Source organism: Acipenser ruthenus, chromosome 11 (genome assembly GCF_902713425.1).
Source record: "Acipenser ruthenus chromosome 11, fAciRut3.2 maternal haplotype, whole genome shotgun sequence".
Taxonomy (NCBI): Eukaryota; Metazoa; Chordata; class Actinopteri; order Acipenseriformes; family Acipenseridae; genus Acipenser; species Acipenser ruthenus.
In genome coordinates, this window is record NC_081199.1 from 30,715,446 (window position 1) to 30,729,787 (window position 14,342).

The following is a 14,342-nucleotide window of genomic DNA, read 5'->3' on the forward strand; positions in this document are numbered from 1 at the left end:
CCGACGCTGTAAGTTCTGAATATGGCTGCATGATTGGCTTGCAGAACGAAAAAAAGCGGACGGCTGTCAGCACTCGTTTCGGAGAACGCGAGTGCTTGTCTTCGTCTCTCCCGAGTTACTTTGGGGGTTGCAGCGGTGAGCCAGGTTGAATATTGGACATTCCAAAAATTGGGAGAAAAATTGGAAAATCAATACAAATAATTGTTAAAAAAAAGTGCACAGAAGTGCTTTAAACTGCAGTTTCTGAATCTGGGTTTGCTATTCCTATTTGACCAGCCTTGACTGCCTGCCACTTTACCACACTATGTGTGTGTATTTATATATATATATATATATATATATATATATATATATATATATATATATATATATACACACACACATACACACACACACACACACACATAGTGTGGTAAAGTGTTACACTTTACTTTACAGAAAATAAGACATGCAGTAGTGATGGTGATGGTGATGGTGATATCTGGGTTGCACTCAGGGATACTAATGCTTATTGCTGCATGTTCTACATTCTTTTGTAAATACTATTCAAAGGAGTGACCATAAACCTGCTATCAAAAATGTTAAACACATTTATTACAGTAACTGCCTGCTCAATTTTAGGAACAAACTGCTAATGTTACAAACTAGCAATAAAGCTTTTTCAAACTTGCTCTTTTTGAAATCATGGTACTAATTCTGAAGTAGAGCAACACTGTTAAATATCCCGAAATGCAAGCAATTTGCTCTCCCTTAATGACACAGGTTTTAATATAAATTCCTAGCAAAACCTAAGAAACCATGATGAAGCACTACGTTTTTATATTAAAACTTAAAAAATGCTCAGATCCGTTTTTGTGGTTCTTCCGCTCATCCAGTAATGTGTAACTGAATGAGGAAGGGACAGTAGCGCTGAAGTAGTTAGAATTCTATACAAACTAGTAAGAAGACTGTGTTACAGTTACTACAGCAACAATGCCACTAGAACTATTGCTGTAGTTTTTTTTAATGTATTGTTTGAAATGTGAAAGTGTTACCTTTCTGTGCAATTAGACAGTACTCCTCCTGCAGCTTGATGTAGTCTGTGGCACACTCAAGTGTGTCAGCAAGCCTGCTCACAGGAGGTTGAAAATCCACTAGATCGGCACAGAGGTTGGGATTGGATGAGTGCAAACGAACTGGGGTCATTGAAGCACTTAAAGGAATCTGTTTAATAAAGAAAGAGAGGAACAGGTGACAGGTTGCATAATCCATTGCATGTCATTACATTAAAACCGCACTTATTAAAAAGGACAGAATGTGTTAGCCTAACATACGTATTATCTCTTTAGATAATTTCTTACCTACATTTATTTTGTTTCTGAAGGATAGATATGCAACCAAATAGAACTAGGTTCATGAATTCAGACCAGTACACAGGTAAGATCAATGTTAAATGTATTGTGGACATTACATTACCGCAACCCAGTGTTCTACTTTTCTTTACAGGATCCAGGGTTGTTAATAAAGTTCATTGCCTTTTGCGTTCACTACTAAATCTACTAGTCATTGGGCTGCTGAGAATCAAAAGTTCATAGATTCACAGATTTCAATTATTAGGAAGAAGCATTTCATTTTGACGCCTTGTTAAGTAACTTAGCTCCACAACTTACAGTAGTTTTGAAAGTGTTGTTAATCATGTTCTTTTTCCAAATATCATTATATAAAAATAATCGTTATAAATATATCGTTACAGTACACTTGTCATTCAATTTATGGAACAGGAAAGAGGTTTTTTTGGTATGTGTTATGTATATTATTGTTCTTTTTTCCTCCCATTCAGTTCATCATTTGTTTAATTCTTGCCTGTCAGACAAAAAGGTACCGGATCCGGCACAAATTAACCCCATATCACAATTATAGGGGTCATGCTACCAAGGCTTTGATTCTCAAACCATGGCCTACTACACAAATACAACCTTTTGATTCTCAAGCCATGGCCTACTACACACATACATCTACATTTACTGTATCGGTGGTTGGAAGGGTTTTGAGCAGGAAGTTGCTTACTTTTACAGCTCTCAAGTGTCGCAAAGAACAACCAAAAACCTGAAGAAATTAAATACTTTCACTTATTATGGATTGTATTACATGACATTCACTTAGAATTATGCATTAAGTGGACAGTGGGCAGTGCTACTATTGTCAGACTAAGGGGGTGGAGTGGGGCCAATCCACAAATACTCCACATACTTTCCATGTTCCGCAGGGATAATCATCATACTTTCAAGAGTGTGTATTTACTGTAAATTAAGGGGCTGTAGAATGGTTTGTTCAGGGGTGTACTCCAATGTCTGGAGGTTTGAATGACACAGTGTGCATGTTTTGATGAAATCCACTCCTTAGAAGGCTTTCCCCACTTTATATAATTGAAATAGTGTCAGGCTTATAAATAGTGTTTACTGTAATGTCTTCCTGGTATGGCATTGTTTGAGAGTCTGCCTGATGTTATAGTGCACATTAAATGCTGTCCCCTAAGCAATACTGATAGCAAAATGTGTTGTCTCAATGAGTCTAACCCGAGGGAAAATCCTTTATGAATTTGTGCATATTGTGACCGAAACCAGTTATGAAACTCAACACAAGAATGGAATTGTCATTTGCATTAACTGTTGGAAAGGAGTGCCAGAGAGGAAGACCTTTTATATTATTTGAATAACGTAAAACCCTAAAACATGAACTATCTAGATAATAAGTTTCTGTCAGCAGTCGGTTGAATAAATAGCTTCCACAATCCAAAACAAATATGTTATTAACTTACATCCCCCACCATGGCTGTACAAAATAAGAGGATGTAGAGCAGATTTGCATGACTTACATTCACCATGTACATTTCAAATGTAAGTACAGCATATGCATGAAGAGACTAGATTCTAACTCTACATTTCCACACAGTAGGATAAGTGGTTCTCTAAAATATACTGTACATCCCCAGCAGGAGGGGACTAATTTACAAAAGTTACAATACATCAGAATCGGAACTGCACCAATGCAGTTACTGTTTCTAAGGTAGTAAAGGTTATAGAGGTATGCACCTTAACCTCTTATTAGCATAATAAGTTGAAATAATTCCACAAGTTAAAAAAAAAAAAAAAAAAATTAAACATGCTTCCCAAGATGAGTGCAAAGAAAACATTAACTGTATGCAAGTATTCTGGACACTTGGCTATAGCAGTTTTATGAATAGTGCAAGATCTTAACACATCCACTGAGTTAAGAGTCTGAGCAAAATGAATTGGTTGGTTAAAGCAATGCATATAAAAATCCTCAAGAGAATTCCTTAATCGTCACCCTTTACCAGCAGCTCCATTATTTGGAGAATTGATCATTGGGGAGTGTGATGATTCATGTATACTATATTTTTAGCAGCATGCCCGGGACCCAGAACTTACAGAAAGACATTTAAGAATTGAGGAGAATAAAGGACAAAATCTGTACCTTAAGTTGCATTTTTGTATCTTTGCTGACACTTTTTGTTCTCCATCTTCTGCTCAGTCGCTTGTCTTTCTTTGTTATATCTACACAATTAGCCTACATTGTTCAAATGGATTAGAATATACAATAAGGAGTTAATGTTACAGATCAACAGCCAAACAGCCTTTTTCTAATACAAAGATACATTCTGGTAGCATGTTAATGAAGCAATGGTATCTCATGTTTTGCAATGAAATGACAAAAGGGACTCTATTTTAAGCTGAGTAACACCAAAGCAGCTCTTCTGGATATAATGGATTTCTAGTGGTGTTACTAGTCTATAATAAGTTTATGAAAAGAAACACTAGATATTAGTATTTTTCCATAAAATATTTTTCTCCCATAAAATATGTATAAAACAACTTCGTAGTCGGTAATATATGAAATTGAAATGAGAAAAACAACATTCAGAATGTATTTCATCATAGTCAACACAAGGGTCAATGATGTTGGATAATCAACTGGGAAACTGCACTTTATTTTCTTTCCTTTTTGTCCAGTTTTCCAGATAGACAGCAGTGGAGGCGTAAGTTATATACCATATATGGAAAAAAGGCATGACCCCCTCAATGTGTCTCAGTACCCTGGCTTGAAGGATCTCGATTTGATACTTTAAGACAGTAGTCTAGTTTCCATGTATACTCAAAACCTTTTTATTTGTTTCCTGCTGACCTGGGCTGAAGCAGAAACCTACTATGAAAGATCTCATAACAGTATTCTGCTTACTCACTTAGCTCCCACTGTGTAGTGTAGTATAGTGTAATGCAATTTCTTTCTTTTTACCTGCATGTCAGTGAAGTTGGGTGCAGACTGCGTCCTCTGCAGAATTTCAAGATTTTGTAGTAGTCTGCTCAGTTCCACAAGGCCTGACTGACAGTTTGCAAGCTCTGAAGTAAAAAAAAAAAAAAAAAAAAAAAAAGGAGCACATGTTTAAGGTTTAAGTAAAGCAGGGTTTTATAGTTATACATGAGGTGGCATTCTCCTACCCTATCTGAACATCAGCTTCTATTTGCCTGCTGGGAAACTATAATTCCACTGGTATTTGTATTATGCAAGTTCCAAGATTATTTTAAATATGATAGGATAACCTTCCAGAAAAAAAAAATTCAGTTTATTACTAATGTGATCAAATATACTGTACATGCAAAATGACTGGTAAAAACTGATGGAGGGAGGGGGGGGGGGGGGGGGGGGCTGTTACAAAAACAGCCGCTTTGAAAAGAACAGCTCCAGAATATATTAACCAGAGAAATATGATTTTCGAAAGTATCTGACCAGCGAGCTTATGAATAACTTACAAAAGGTGTTCATTTTCAGTTTTATTGTAATGCACAGTTCATCTTGTAAACAGCTTTCAGTAGCAACTGCCATCATTTCCAGCTTTACAGGACTGTGAATAAATCTCTTGAACTCAAATAGCCTGCACTCTCTGACTGCAAATTGAACACAACTCACCTTCTGCACACTTGTCCATCTCTTCAGATTCTTGTAGCCAAGCAGCCACTTTGCTTTGTCCATTGCTGTATGATGCAGGTAAGCTACTGGTGCTGGGAATGGGAGGCTGCCAAGGTAAGGTTTTCGGCTTTGTCTAAAACCAAGAAAACATGTGAAACCAAAAGAGGTAACAGTTGAACTTTCTGATATCATAACTAGGGTACAAGATCTAAACTATCAAAATAAAATCAGAGATCTCTTGACCTTTGTGAGATGTCTTAATAATCACTTTATATACCACAGTCCTCAGCACTCCCACATGTGCAGATACAAGTTGTTGAATGTTAAAACAGCTGAAATTATGGCAAAATCAATTGTCTTCCATAATTTGAAAAAGGTCTACAGTATTGCAATAAACTCCCCTAAGATTTTTTTTTTAATAGTTACACTACAATCACAGTGAGTAAGCATTTGGATCACATCTTTCCATTAGTAATACCTACATGTCAAAATGAAGTCACTGGATTGTTTACGAAATCCCTGTCCTTGGTAAGATAGATTTTTATGTCACACATCAGTAAAACATAATAAAAGGAGATACCTTTCCTTCGGATCCGGCTGCATTCGTTGCCAATTCTGAATTAGGTGAAGGAAACATGTGAAAAGGGGCATCTCTGGGCGATCGCACAATTTCATTCTGCCGGTACAAGCGGTGGTGTCGGAGCTTTGACACCCATGCATCAAAAACTTCTTGGGATTTGACCTGAAAATAAACCATGAAAAAATGTCTCCTGAGAGCTGCCCAGCTTTCTGTTTAAGGACTCCACTCTTGATCGCTCAGGGAGAGAAAGCTGCACCGGCATTCACAAAACCTACCTTCAAATGATAGATGTGTTCTTCCGTGTCGAGGTCAATTCTCCGAGCCTTCTTTTTTATTGACATCACCGACAAACCAATATCAATACTTCCATGCAATTTGCCTTTCTGAATCTTAAGACAAGACAAATATGCATCCAAATGAATAGTAATATCCACATATTTATTAATTGCATTATTAATTGCAGTGGTTCAATGAAACCAGAATGCATATAAATATACATGCCTGATCTTTAATCTATGCATCAACCAACAACACGCTACTTGAATCTTATTTTCCACCATTGATTCTGTATTAAATTTAAATTGCTGTACATTTACATTTTTAGACATATTTGATCAAAAGAGTATTAATGACAAAGGACTGTGAGGGAATCTTATTTTTCAGGGTGCGTATTTCTCATCTACTATTTTGTCAGGACACAAATTTACATGATTTAAACAGGCTGACACGAAGTAAAATTCAATTTTCATATGTCTGATTAACGAAAGGTTTGAATGAACATGTTGTTTGTAATGTATGATGTGACACCAATGATGTCAGGAAATGTATCTGCCACAGTCATGGAGGCACTGACTGCATGGTGTCTCACAGATATTATGACTTTCAAAGCTTAACCAATTTTGTTCAAAATATAATCGATGCAAAATATCTCCAGTATTCTAGGTGTATTGTGCACTGAAAATATGAAGCTTCAGCATAATTTTGATGTGTTGAAGGATCTAGTGTGAAATATATTTTACCTTTTTTTTTATTCAACGCTACAGAATGAATACATTTTTTGCTGGGTCTCATTTTGAAATCTATGTTGCATTCATTCAAATCCAATGTTGAATGACTGGCCATCATTCCAAATTACACTATATTGCTACACTGATGCAAAACTTATATATAATTAATGCCACAAACGTACCTACTTAGCTTAGGTTTAAACATTTATTTTCAATACACTGCACTTGTTACTGTATATAAACAAGATACTACTTGAAAATGCTGTAGAGTGATCTGTTTAGAGTACACTCTATTCATGTTGTAATTTGTCCTCTGCATGCCATTTTACCTTTATTTCTGACTACTGTTCTAAAATGTTTGCCACTTTAGTAAATGATAATGACTTTACAGTGCAATGGCAACAGAAAATTGAATAACATTCTCCATTTTTCAGAAGAGAAGTGTGTTTTGCCAATCATTTTTAAGTTCTTGTAAACAAATATATTGGAATGGATACAAGTGCAAGTGTATCTCTGAGCTAATTCTGCTAATGAATTATCCCTGTGTAATGACTTCCTTAAACTTTACTCAGCAGAATCCACACTGGCAGAGGTCTAGAGGCAAGGTTACAGCAACACTGCACAATCCATACATTCATTAAAGGCGACTTACATCAATGGGAGACTTGGAGTACTTCAAGATTCCGTTATCCAACACAAAAAATCTCTGTGTAAAGAATGAAAGGTACCAGTTACTGAAAGCATGGGAGGCATTTTGTTTTAGGAGAATTGTCTTTTATTCAATTTTTTACTGAATAACAGTTCTGCATTTTTTTCAGCACAAAATACATTCATGGAAAATACAGTCAGAAAAAAAAAAAAAAAAAAAAATCAGTCAACTTGCTTACAATTATGTTTACAGTATGTTATAAATAGCTCCTGTTTGTTAAGGCATTTTCTTACAAAATAGAACAATGGTATGGTATTGGGTTCACCACAAAACAATAAATCACCTTATGCCAGCCTTTCAAGGGCCACTTTCGCTTCTTCAGCATGAAGCCTTCATGTTTTTCTGGCTTCTGGACATTTGTTTGCCCAATCTTCAGGCCCTCAACGATCTCCCAGCTGTCTCCCTCCTGCCGGAAGAACAACAGAGTTCAAACTTATTTATTCACAGCTCTGCGCAGGACAGCCTGTCTTGGGGAGAATGGTTTTCAAATGTTTTTAAATGATCAGGATATCTATCATTCAAGGATGTGTGTCGTCTGCATTTACACTTCATTACCTTTTCCTTACTCTGCATTCCAGCACCCTTACTTCCTAAGGTTCTTCATGTGGAGGTGAAAATGAATGTACAGTAGCAACCTGCCATTAATAACACTGAAAAAATGGTTTGACTCACGTAGGCTAATTTAAGATCTCTGCATAGGTCAGACTTAAGGAATAAGCTTTGACAGTCTAACATAATACAGGATGCTGAAAACTTTGATAACCCTCCAGTGGAGTTTATGCCGAAGGCAAGTACAGAAATGACCTAAAGGGCATTGTATTAGCAGCCAACAGATTTGATTGTATCACTGGCATGTACAGTAATATAGCAATTGTGGACACAAGCAGCTAATGTTTTGTTGAACCAGAATGTTATCATAACTATACAATTAAAAAACACATTACAGGTTTTAGTACCATAAAATAATTTCATTACCTACATCCATGGCATGTAGAATATAATCTAATATAAATCAAGTTGTACGGTTTTAAGCCCTTACACAGAATGTATTATTGAGGCAGAGGATTGGAGATTTGGAAATACTGTTAACCTGCTGACCATGTACATGTGGATGAGTGCAGCTGTCCTGCCCATCAAAGACAGCCCATGATGAGCTGATTCATGCCTCACCTCACTGTTGTGAATAGCTGGTCTGTGAAATATTAGAAATCCATTAGTAGACTAATGATTTATTTATTTATTTATTTATTAAAACCATTTTTTATTTAACGCAGCAGTATCCAACACTATTGTACTATTGTGGACTAAAATAAATTAGTTTTAAGTCATTTTCTACAGTCTTGTTTAATCCTTTAATCCACTTTACACTCTTAAAGCAATGTTATTCCTAAAAGGTTTATTTAGCTGTAGGTTATGCAAAGCTGTCTTATACATTTATAAAGCAATGCTGCATGGATTCCTTTGTGAGTTATAATCTCAAAGTCACATTTTAAGATTGAGCGCTTCAGTTATGAAGTATGACTTACAAATATCTGGAAATTATGGCTTTCATTATTGGCAATGTATTCTTCGTAAGCCTGCATATCCTGCAACTTGCTTACACTGAAGAACTCTAGTATAGATTTTGTTCATGGATAGTTGTTCCTTTTTAACAGCAGTGCAATTTTAAAACCAAAACTACCTTGCAGTATAACAATAGCAGCCAATAGTTAACAAAATAGCCTAGATAGGAACTGGATCAATACTGCACATGGTTTAAATAAGAACCTATTGTCGAGACATCCATCTTGAGTAAGGGTGCTTAATAAAGCGGCTGCAGTGTTCAGAGAATGTGAAAATAAACAAAATAATTATAAATGCACTGCATTCATTATATCCAAATCTGATGGAAAACATACCAATTTGCTTTCATTAAACCCAAGAAAAGTTTAACACACAGACTGAGAGATGCTTCAGATTCGGATACTCTAAAGTTGTACAACACTTCCAGTCGGATAAGCAGCTCTACAGATTTACAGATATGCAAGTGTGACAACCAGACAGATGAACAGGTGGACAGACAGACAGGGATAATACATTAATATCAAACACAGTTGAATAACAATCTTTACAAATCCATGCACTGAAGCATCACCAAGCACTACAGTTGAGGCATTACATTACCAAGCTGCTGTGACTATAGAATGCAAACACTGCAGTCACAGTCATCACAATCCTAGAGTACTCTTGTGCCTATTTCTATTTTGTGACAGCGGTTTTGTCATGTGGACCAGTGCCAGGGCCAGGCTGAGACCAGGAGAACTATATTTTAAATTAGTCCACAAGCTGGATCTGAACCCAAAGGTAAGGGTTAGTGTCCCATACAGTCGCATTTTCAACACTTCTCCCAGGCTACAAAAAAAAAGTGAGTAACGTGTTCTGCGGTGGCTGTAGTTTTGTTTAAGTTATGATGGGCAAATGATCCATAAGAATACCAAGGCAGGGGCCCTTCAATTGAGGGGTGAGGGATGTTAAATTTGCTGTCTGAAATGAGATCCCCTGGGCATTACAATCGCCAGCCGACTGCTGAGCACTGCTACTGTATATGTTACAAGTGCCACAGAATAAGCTTCACAAATAAAGTCCCAGGAAGAGATCTTAAGAGAAAGTTGCAATGTTTCATAATCTTGTTAAATTTTACAGTTAATACACATATATTAATGTTGATTACGTACAATATACAGTAGATAGCAAACTGAGAAGCCTCTTTTAAGTCAGCTTTCTGCACATAATGCTTGGAAAATGAACACTGTAGGCACATCAGATTTGGTGGCCCACTGGAAGAAAAATGGCTTTTTGTCTAACAAGTCCACTTGCTGGCTGAGGTTTTTTAAAAAAAAAAAATAACCAATTCTGGCCTGTGGCATGGCATCACACAAGAGGCTTGAGGTGTCACTATTGTTTTTTTTCTAATTGTTAGTGTGAAACAACACATCACACAAGCAATATGTAAAAAAAATCAAACCATTCGATTACACTCAAAACAATTACATTATAACATGGGCATTAAAACCTGCACACTGTTAGTTTCTGAAGGTTATTTCATTCAGAGACATCCAAACAGCTTACAGTGTGGACCACTGACCTTCACGAGAGAGATGCTCTCAGTATCTGGCATCGTATCGCTGAGAAAGACATCACTATCAGAAGAGTCACTTCCTTCTAACAGCACAGTGCACTGAAATAATTGGATAACAGTTATGAAAGACGTATAATCCGTTGGCTATAATGTACTAGTACAGTAACAGTAGACAATTCAAAAGAAACACCTACTTAAAAATGCATGAAAGTAGCTTCAAATTGAAATGTATTGTATTTTCTATATTACTTTAGAGTGTTTGTGATCATTCATGAAGGTTCTGGGTTATGTTGCTCTGATACTGAATTACTACCATTGCCTGTCGTCAAGCTTTGTATTGGAACAACCAATGCATACCACTCAGAATTGTGACAAAACTGTATTTTTAAGAATACCAGATATTCACAAAACTGTTCCATATCATTGATGGCTTCCTTCGCTACAGAGCTTAAGCTTTGTGTTTAATCCATTAAAAAGGCTATTTGAATTACCCCAGGCCATTTACAGACATGAAACAGACTCATAAAGCCAGCCCCAGAAACCCTTCAAATAAGATTATTTATATCTCCATTATTCATAGTATTTTCATAGGCATGAAAATAGATTCTATCAGTATTTAACACCAACAGAATCTTGCAGAATCTCCTTGAAGCAAGAGGCGATCAGCACTTGACTGATAAGCTTCGATAACTGATGCTTACAGAAAGCAAGGTAATCTGTAAAGATTAGTTTCAATCGTTTTTTTATGCTTTCATGTAATGTTTTCATTATTATTTCAAGTCACCCATCTCAAAGCTTTATTTCAAAGGCAATCCCTGAAATGACCACATTAAATCCTCACGAAGAAACTAATATTGTTCTATTACAGATTCTAGAAGCAGGGAATAATTCATAATTATGAAAGACTGAGACTTTCATTCAAATAATATTTTATTATATTAGGAAATATATATTTGTTTTGTTGGTTTTCCCTGGATATTGTACGTGGTGCACTGCTTAGTATACAGTACTGTGAAAATGACTGACACCTTGTTTGTTTATCAGCAAATTCTGCGACAGGCTGGTATTGGATGTCCCATGCCGACACCAATAATGCCCATTCATCATAGGACCAAAATTAGTGTTGTTTCTGGGATGCAGCAAATATCTTGGAATATGCCAGGAAATACACTGCCAGTGGCAGAGATTCATGTTGATTACATTTAGCGAAAGGTTTCAATTCTGCCTCCAACGCAAAAGGTCAAAAAATAGTGTTCTGTACTAAAAGTACTCTAAATACTGAATTCCCAGAATAGAATCAATATAATAACTTCAAAACAACCAATACATTTCCTCTCACCATTAGCATTTCCAAGTATATTCTTGATGGGAACATATTTTCAGGAAAATATCATTAACAGATTTTTCATTTGGGTTTGTTTACCAAGGACATGGTTAATGGGTCATTGATCTGTGTTACCAGCAGTGTAATCTTTAATATAACATCTTATTATGAGCAAAGCCCTCAAAGGGTTTGTCAAGTGCTCGATAGCTGCATCTAGACTGCCCATACTACAGATGACAAATTCCATTTTCATTTTCTATATTTGCACGTAACTTGTTGTCATGAAGCACCCAGAAAAGTCGATACACATATGCTATAAAAATTACTGACCATTCTCTGAAAATGTGTATAACCTGAACATGGTTGGGCTGCAGTACCATAAACCAAGCATTTTCTGGGTAACCAGGGTAAACCAGGATTGACTGTTAAAAGTGAAATGTTTAACAATGTAACTCAAACTGTGCCGGTGGCCTGGCACACCGAGCTTTGTGGCCAATCCAATACTATTCCATAATTATCAATGTGCAATTGGTTTTGTTATTTTATTTGCAGTATGCTCCAGTACAGATGTTGGTTTTAAAATACATCCAGGCACCTCTCCTGTGTACCTGCCCAAGTCTCTATGTCACAGAGGAGGAGTCGAGGAGCACTGTGGGCGCAGATGTTAGTGGCAGGAATGAGACTCGGATACAAGGAAGCAGCAATTTAAGCACTAGAGTGCAAATTTAATAAACAAACAAATACAGCACAAGGTCATAATAAAAATTGTCAAACACAAAACTTACACAAGCCAGGCTTAGCTATGCCTTCAATTTAATCTTCACTAATAATGTAGGCTCTATACACCCACACACTGCTAAGTGTAGCAATTTTTAAAGCTCAATATCCCTGCCAAACCTCTTACCTGTTCACACTTGTATCGGTAAGATATTAGTACAGTTTGTTCCGGTATAGAATATACCGGAACAAAACCACTTCCTGTCCTAACTCACAATACTGGTACAAAACCACTTTCTGTCCTACTTTTCAATACTGGTACAGTACTGATATAGTTCACTTGTGTTTAAAATCGACAGGGTTCTGAACTCATTTCCATGACGACCGCTGTCACATCTATTAGAAATGGATGCAGCATGTTTTGCTGTCCTCTCCATGTACAGTATTTTGTTTTGGTGCTCAATCATTATTAAGAGACGAGCAGAATGCCAACGAATGAGACGAAAAAAAGGCGAAAACAAATAGCCGTCTTTAAAAGCATGAGGTTGTGAAGACAACAGGCTTGCATCACGGCTTTGGGAATGCATGTTTATATATATATATATATATATATATATATATATATATATATATATATACAGTGCCTTGCGAAAGTATTCGGCCCCCTTGAACTTTGCGACCTTTTGCCACATTTCAGGCTTCAAACATAAAGATATGAAACTGTAATTTTTTGTGAAGAATCAACAACAAGTGGGACACAATCATGAAGCGGAACGAAATTTATTGGATATTTAAAACTTTTTTAACAAATAAAAAACTGAAAAATTGGGCGTGCAAAATTATTCAGCCCCCTTAAGTTAATACTTTGTAGCGCCACCTTTTGCTGCGATTACAGCTGTAAGTCGCTTGGGGTATGTCTCTATCAGTTTTGCACATCGAGAGACTGAAATTTTTGCCCATTCCTCCTTGCAAAACAGCTCGAGCTCAGTGAGGTTGGATGGAGAGCATTTGTGAACAGCAGTTTTCAGTTCTTTCCACAGATTCTCGATTGGATTCAGGTCTGGACTTTGACTTGGCCATTCTAACACCTGGATATGTTTATTTGTGAACCATTCCATTGTAGATTTTGCTTTATGTTTTGGATCATTGTCTTGTTGGAAGACAAATCTCCGTCCCAGTCTCAGGTCTTTTGCAGACTCCATCAGGTTTTCTTCCAGAATGGTCCTGTATTTGGCTCCATCCATCTTCCCATCAATTTTAACCATCTTCCCTGTCCCTGCTGAAGAAAAGCGGGCCCAAACCATGATGCTGCCACCACCATGTTTGACAGTGGGGATGGTGTGTTCAGGGTGATGAGCTGTGTTGCTTTTAAGCCAAACATAACGTTTTGCATTGTTGCCAAAAAGTTCGATTTTGGTTTCATCTGACCAGAGCACCTTCTTCCACATGTTTGGTGTGTCTCCCAGGTGGCTTGTGGCAAACTGTAAATGACACTTTTTATGGATATCTTTAAGAAATGGCTTTCTTCTTGCCACTCTTCCATAAAGGCCAGATTTGTGCAGTATACGACTGATTGTTGTCCTATGGACAGAGTCTCCCACCTCAGCTGTAGATCTCTGCAGTTCATCCAGAGTGATCATGGGCCTCTTGGCTGCATCTCTGATCTGTCTTCTCCTTGTATGAGCTGAAAGTTTAGAGGGACGGCCAGGTCTTGGTAGATTTGCAGTGGTCTGATACTCCTTCCATTTCAATATTATCGCTTGCACAGTGCTCCTTGGGATGTTTAAAGCTTGGGAAATCTTTTTGTATCCAAATCCGGCTTTAAACTTCTCCACAACAGTATCTCGGACCTGCCTGGTGTGTTCCTTGTTCTTCATGATGCTCTCTGCGCTTTAAACGGACCTCTGAGACTATCACAGTGC

General features: G+C 37.0%; 1 protein-coding gene across 1 annotated transcript in view; it reads right to left on the reverse strand.

The window, feature by feature from the left end:
* Window positions 1-14,342, reverse strand: part of LOC117426137 (oxysterol-binding protein-related protein 6-like) — a 60,489-nt gene that overhangs the window by 15,734 nt on the left and 30,413 nt on the right. Inside the window, exons 5-13 of the mRNA XM_059033649.1 lie at window positions 10,386-10,478; window positions 7,545-7,667; window positions 7,205-7,258; window positions 5,821-5,934; window positions 5,546-5,707; window positions 4,966-5,098; window positions 4,294-4,397; window positions 3,475-3,567; window positions 1,035-1,203 (exon numbers count right to left, since the gene is read on the reverse strand). Of these exons, the coding sequence (XP_058889632.1) occupies window positions 1,035-1,203; window positions 3,475-3,567; window positions 4,294-4,397; window positions 4,966-5,098; window positions 5,546-5,707; window positions 5,821-5,934; window positions 7,205-7,258; window positions 7,545-7,667; window positions 10,386-10,478 (1,045 nt within the window). The remainder of the gene's footprint in view (window positions 1-1,034; window positions 1,204-3,474; window positions 3,568-4,293; window positions 4,398-4,965; window positions 5,099-5,545; window positions 5,708-5,820; window positions 5,935-7,204; window positions 7,259-7,544; window positions 7,668-10,385; window positions 10,479-14,342) is intronic.